General features: G+C 36.5%; 1 protein-coding gene across 2 annotated transcripts in view; it reads right to left on the reverse strand.

The window, feature by feature from the left end:
* The window catches only part of DNAH7 (dynein, axonemal, heavy chain 7), a 384,437-nt gene that overhangs the window by 316,213 nt on the left and 60,849 nt on the right, over positions 1-7,375 (reverse strand). For both annotated transcript variants that reach the window (XM_011997181.1, XM_011997180.1), the window contains exons 11-12: positions 4,121-4,304; positions 3,134-3,313 (exon numbers count right to left, since the gene is read on the reverse strand). In XM_011997181.1, coding sequence (XP_011852571.1) covers positions 3,134-3,313; positions 4,121-4,304 — 364 coding nt within the window. The remainder of the gene's footprint in view (positions 1-3,133; positions 3,314-4,120; positions 4,305-7,375) is intronic.

The raw sequence follows: 7,375 nt of genomic DNA on the forward strand, positions 1-7,375 counted from the left end.
GGCAGACCACGAGGTCAAGAGATCCAGACCCATCCTGGCCAACATGGTGAAACTCCGTTTCTACTAAAAATACGAAAATTAGATGGGCATGGTGGTGGGTGCCTGTCATCCCACTTACTCGCAGGGAGGCTGAGGCAGGAGAATCGCTTGAACCTGGGAGGCAGAGCTTTGCAGTGAGCTGAGATCATGCCACTGCACTCCAGCCTGGGCGACAGAGCAAGACGGAGTCATTCATTTTGATATGAATCTGATCATCTCGTATTAACATTCATGAGAAATGATATTTTGTATGAGACACCTCCAGATGTTCTAAAGCACATCAAATTAGATCAGGAGATAGTGATATGCTTGGACTCATGGTGCATTAACCCATTGCAGGTTTACCTTCCATGAAAAAAAAAAAAGTGTATTTTAGTTCACTTTCAATATCTACCAAAGGTTATGATAAGAAACAGCTACATGAATTCCATTTCTTCAATTGTTGTCAAAGATCACTGAGACTATGTTCAATTATCCTACTCACGATACCCTACATCTCACTTTTAGGGCATCATCTAGGCATATTTTACTAGTACTGATTTCTGAGTACTGACTCCATCATTATGAATCTGTATCTCTGGGGCAAGGGACAATGGTGAGTGGTGATGGTGATTCCTGGAATTTGGATCACTCGTATACCAAACCTCAATGACACGCAATTTACCCATGTAACAAACGTACACAAGTACCTCTGAACCTAAAATAAAAGTTGAAAAATAAAATGTGTTACCAGATGATGGTGATCCATAGGGTTTCAGGACCATTACCCATGAATGATGACAACTGTAGGCTTTATCTCTCAAAATTTGATACCATGAAAAAATCTCTCTTCCTGAAAAGTTTCAATTAACTGTTCTAATCATAATTAAAATTTGTCATACTTTCCTTTAGAAGCCAGGAAGCTTGGCGCCATATTTTATAACTATAAAATCATGGCAACTGCATTCATTTTGATAATTATAAAAGTTACTTTTCTTCACTTGACCTTTGTCTACTAATTCTTTTCTTGTTAACTTGTTAAATTTGTCTTGTTTCATAAGTTACTTCAAGTCATTCTTGAAAAAGTCAGGGTACAAACAGAATAGAAAAGAATGCAATAGATGAACTAGAATTACACAAAAGACAAAGTAAGCAGTATGTTTCTCGAGAGACTTCTATTTATGGTAATATGAGGAATAGATATCCAGAAAACAACTACTCAATTCAAAACACATAAATATGCCAGGAGAATAAAGCTGAGTTTATCTTTTATAATGTATAGCTAAGCAAATAACAAAAAAAATAAATAAATAAAGTCTAAGTGACCAAAATAAGAGAAAGCATGAGTTGAGAGGTCATTATGTGCAGAAGTGAGCAGCTGCCCTGGGGACTCTACTGATCCTTGGTGTTCTAAGCTTTGCTTTAATGAGTTTCTGGCAAGGTGGATGCATGGGAGGGGCTGCCAGGAAACAAAGCCTCAAGCTTGAGCAAAGTTGGAAGTCATATTGGCATCCCCACTTAAAGCCAAGAACACTGAAGGGTGACACAATCTTAAAATGAGAGTTCTGAGGAGACGAAACTTCAGAATGCTGAAAGGTGACAGATCTTTGAATACAAGAAAAATAAAAATGTCCTGGTTTTGCTTTGATTCTCTGTAGAGGAAAAAAACAAAAGATGGTTGCCTTAAGAATCTGTAACCACAAGTCTATTTTCACACAGATTTGAGTGAATATTTGCACAACCAGTATTGTCCTTGAAATCATTAAGCAAGAATTCATCTAAAAACGGTCCTTGGTCTGCAAGGGCCTGGGGAGCACCTGTCACAAGAATATGGAAACTCCAAAGGAATCGACTTAAACCAAGGCCTCAAAGACTTTTTTCATAAACTTCTTACAAGCATAAATATAATAATACAGGAAAAATACCCAGAGAAATATACCACCAGGAGCAGGAGTCAGCAAACAGCAGAATCAGATCAGCAAAAACTGTGGATACTGGCAGTATCACACACAGAGTATTAAAAATATTTAATCTGTGTAAATGGAAGTAAAAGCTTAATGAATACATCACTACGTATAAAACACTATCAAAAATGACTAGGCCTATTTGAAAAGGACCTAATGGATTCCTGAAAAATAAAATTAGAATAATAAAAAATTGGAAACTCAAAGAAAAGGATAATATCCTCAAAATGGATAATTTCATATATGTTAAGTGAAATAAGCAAAACACTGATTACTTATAAGACGCTTCCACTTATACAAAGACATGCAAAAACTAAACATAAATTGTTCAATAATAAACAGACAAGTAGTAAGTCTATTTTTCAAAATTAAGAACAAAAACTCCAAACTTCAAGATAGTGATTCTTTTGCTAGAAGATAGAGAGATAAGGATGTAAACAAGGAGCAAAGGGGAAGAGCTTAAAGGTACCAGCAATATTCTATCCCTCAAGATGGGCTGTGCCTATTTAGGTGTTAACTTTATTACTACTGAAGCCTTTACACACTAGTTTCCTGCACTCTTCTAAATACAGCAAATATGTTTAAGTTATTTTAAAAATAGAAAAATAAAGAGAACGCTTCTGATTGGACTTACAAAACAAGAAAACATTACAAGTTGAAGAATTTTCAGACATGCTCATTTCATATACTAGATTCCAATAACTATTGTGGAAATGTCGTAGATTAGATCATGAGTTGAAAATACAAAGGAGCTCACTATTACAGAAAAAGGTGTATGAGGGGAGTAATAAATTCGAGGGCAGTTTTACAGAGCTGGAAAAGCATAAGGAGGCCTACAGCAAGGCAGGAGTTCACAGGAAATGGTAGGAGAGCTACAGTAAACACTCAATGGTTGCTTCAAACCTGATCACAACTTTAATTCCTTCTCCTCAGAAAGTTTTCAGCTAAGTCCAAAGGAAGACTAGACTAGGAAAGTAGGTATATTTTAAGAGAAGCCATTTGGAAAATGGTAGTTTTTAAGCAACACTTTCTTATAAGCCAATATTATTATATTCTGTGAAGCAGAGGATACCTGTCTACAACTTTCAGAACTTACTTGAAATGAATATCATTATGCAAATTCAAGCAATCTTAATATTCTTGTTACTTACCCACTTGGAATACAATTTTGTCTCAACTCTTGGCACAAAACCGACAGCTTTAATCATGGCATCATAAACATTTAGAAAGATATCTATATAGTCACTAAACTCAGGTTCAAACTTAATGGTGTCATTATCAAGAATCAGCCTCATGATGAAACCTGGATGTTCAAAAGCTCTAACAGAATCCTGCAAAAAAATTAAAAAATTTACATACATAAATATGTATGAATTGTGATAGGCTAAGTAGTACACCAGTCCCAATTAGAATACATGGGAACCCACACTTCCTCTTATGACCCAGACAGCAAAGCCAAGGAAGACCTCTAATAAAAAAAGCAAGAGTGATTCCGAGCTACAGTTGGTGGTATCCAGTATCCATTGGGCCTACAGGTCAACTACAGGGTCAAAGTCCCAGAAAAACAAGTGTACATAGCAGTGGAGTTCTAAAATCATACAAGATAGAGCCCAAGAGGAGAACACTCCAATTCCAAGGCCCTGCTCATACTGTAACAGGACCTCCTTCCAGAGACAGAAAAGCTTCTTTTTTGCTAGTTACCTCATGGTAACTTTCTCCAGCCTTCATGACCCAAATTTCCCAATTATGTGAATTTTCACTTATTTTCACTAATCTTCACCTCTAGTCATGATAATCATATGTCCTAAACATGCAGATTGACATTAACTTTTTTTTTTTTTTGAGACAGGGTCTTGCTCTGTTGTCCAGGCTGGAGTGCAATGGCACAATCTTGGCTCGCTGTAGCCTCAAATTCCTGGACCCAAGTGCTCCTCTCACCTCAGCCTCTTGAGTAGTGGGGACTACAGACATGTGCCACCATGACTGGCTGAAGATTTTTTGTTTTTAAGATAAATGTAATAGGTCTAAAGATGTACTACTTTCTGCTCTCTCACTGATAAGGATATTATTTTCCTCTCTGAAATAATTAAAACTAAATACATTCGTAAATACATATTGGTGAACTGAACCATACTTACTGGTGGTTGTGCAATTAAGTCCGTGAAATCTTGCATGGAGACTAAAGTGAGGTCCTGCAGCTGTAAAGTCATAAGTGCAGCAGCACAGTTGAAAAAAGATTCCAATTTGGCACTGCTGTCACCAGTTGGCAATTGCTTTTTTTTATTACCTTGGTAATAAATATTCTGCACTTCTGAAAACCACCTTGAAAGAACAAAAGACTTTTAAAAGTCAATGCTTTCAGTGAATTACTCCTTTTATATTAAGCATTAACAGTAATTTCTGGACATCTAAAGGTCTTCATAGAGGAGTATATTGCTAAATGATATTACCCACTCTCCGAAATGTAAGTGCTAAAATATTTCACTTGTAGGAAAAGAAATTTTAAATCTTAGCCAATAGAAAATTACTCAGTGATGTGATGCTGTAAGAAAGACATAATTCTAACTCCTGGAACTATGGCCCCTGACTTTTTAAAGAAATACACAACTAACTTTACTGGATATTACAAAATACTCCTCTCCAGTCTCCTAAATGTTATCTAGAAAATATATTTGTTAGTTTAAAGTTAAAATGTGAATAACTGATTAACCAAGGGAGGGCTTATACCATGTTCAATACTCTTGGTTGTTTCATGCTATTCTATCTGTTTACAGTTACTTGAAAACAATTTACAAATCAACAAAATCAGGTATTTATTTTCTCATTCCCCTTAATGTGATACACTGAAAGAACGTCTGATGTAAAACAAAGTTTCAAATGTGTATGTGTCCTTCTAATAAAAAGATAACAGTGTAATTTCATATATAGGTACATAATGATGATAACAAGCAAAGTTTTCAACTTATAAAACCACTCTCCAACACTACAGAATTTTAAAATGTTATCTTTTTTCATAAGAGATAATGAATTTTTGAAATAGTCAATATAATTTCAGGAGTTTCCTGAATGTTCCAAGAGAGAAAATCTAAATTTGAAATATATTTATTCATCCCTTTAACAAGTATGTGTTGAGTGTTTACTACACACTAGGAATAGCGTTGTAGGAGATATAAAAAATATGGTATCGGCCAGGCATGGTGGCTCACATCTGTAGTCTCACCACTTTGGGAGGCCAAGGTGGGTGGATCACCTGAGGTCAGGAGTTCAAGACCAGCCTGGCCAACATGGTGAAATCCCGTCTCTACTAAAAACACAAAAATTGGCTGGGTGTGGTGGTGGGTGCCTGTAATCCCAGCTACTTGGGAGGCTGAGGAAGGAGAATTGCTTGAACCTGGGAGGCAGAGGTTGCAGTGAGCCGAGATGGTGCCACTGCACTCCAGCCTGGTGACAAGAGTGAAACTCCGTCTCAAAAAGGAAAAAAAAAACAAACAAACATGGTATCATGGCAATGTGTCATAACAGAAAAAAAGATCTAAAATAAAAGGATAGAGATATAATTTTCCATTTAAATAATGAAGAGGGGTTTCATAGTGAAGATGGCAATTTCAGCAAAAAAATAAAAAGACAGAAAAGAGAATGAGGAAGGCCCTGAAAGATTCAAAGTGGAAGAATTATAAAGAAAAATAAATGGAGACGGTAGGGTTATCAGATCATTTCAGTGTCTCAAATAGACAACAGAATACAAAACAGGAAGAAATATATGAGGGAAGATCCAGTTCAGGCAAGAGATGAAATAAGTTTAGGTCTGCAGAACTGGAAAGAGGACAAATATGACGTACTTTAAAAAGTATTCAATTGTTCATTCTCTCAAAAATATTTATATGACTTCCTATTATGTATGAAACATTTGGGGTACAAAAGATTTCTTAATTCTCAAAGTGCTTATATCAGTGAAGGAAAAGAGGCACATAAATAAATAAATAAATATTATTTTTAAAAAGGACTTAGAAGAGAACAAAGTGCTGGAGGCATTCATAAGGAAGAGATTGCTTCTGATGTGATAACAGTAAAAATTTCATGAAAGAAGGGTCATTTAGGCTGGTTATTAAAGGATAGAAGAGAGTCTTCTCCAGTAATGACCTGCATCAAACATTGTAAATAGTGTAAACCACAACAGTCTGCTGATAGTGTGCAAGAAGTCCTCATTCCATTTTAATCTCTTAACCTCTAATTCAGTCTTTATAATTAGGCAAACAAAGATGACAATGCTGAGACCCAGAGTTTCAAGTTTTCATAGCACTCCCATCTCACAAATGAAAACAAATAAGGAGTAACTAATTACTTTAAAAATCAGTAATTGGTAAAAAGGGAGAACAAAGAGCCTTCAGACTTAGTCCACAGATTTTTAACAGTGGTAAGGTGTGGTTACAGACTAGTCATAGAAGTTATATTCTGTTTTATTTAACATGATTATTTCTACAGGCATGATCCAAGGTGAAAGTCTTTTCAGAACGGAGGATGGAAAAGACAAGTTAGATCGATATTGCAGAAAACCTTTAAAGAAATATTAAGAAATACGGACTTCCTTTCTCAACAAAAGGGAGGCACTGAACAGGGGAATATTTTAAGACTCATCCGGCAATGGTTTACAGGCCAGACTTGAAAAAGAAAGATACCAGAGACAAAGTAATATGGCAGTTATTCAGATTTTGCAATAGGCTATATGGAAGGTTAAGAGGGCCAGCCAAGGGTAGTAGTCCTGGGGATTAAGAGGAAGGGATGCACATGCAAGTTGCTTCTGAGAGTAGATAAAAAATGGTTGATGGTCATAAAATAAGTCTCTACAAATGTAAAAGGTACAAAATCATTAATCAATAACAGAAGGACACTTAGAAATTCACAAATATGTCTAAAGTAAACAACACATTTCTAAATAGTCAATGACTCAAAGAAGAAATCATAAGGGAAATTAGAAAACAAGATGAATGGAATGCAGGGAATTCCATACCATAACTCAGGGAATGCAGCAAAATCAGTGATTAGAGGAAAATTTTTAGCTGTAAACACCTACATCAAAAACAAGGAAAGGCTGGGCATGGTGGCTCATGCCTGTAATCCCAGCACTTTGGGAGGCTAAGGTGGGAGAATCTCTTGAGTCCAGGAGTTCAAGAACAGCCTGGACAACATGATAAGGGTCTGTCCTGTCTCTATACACACACACACACACACAAAAATATTTAGCTAGGCATGGTGACATGCGCCTGTGTCCCCAGCTACACAGGAGGCTGAGGTGGAAGGATGGTTTGGGCCCAGAAGGTCAAGGATGCAGTGAGCCATGTTCATGCCACAGCACTCCTGCCCGGGAAACAGCATGAGGCCTTGTGCCAAAATAA

Source organism: Mandrillus leucophaeus, unplaced genomic scaffold (assembly GCF_000951045.1).
Source record: "Mandrillus leucophaeus isolate KB7577 unplaced genomic scaffold, Mleu.le_1.0 Scaffold532, whole genome shotgun sequence".
In the NCBI taxonomy this organism is placed as follows: domain Eukaryota; kingdom Metazoa; phylum Chordata; class Mammalia; order Primates; family Cercopithecidae; genus Mandrillus; species Mandrillus leucophaeus.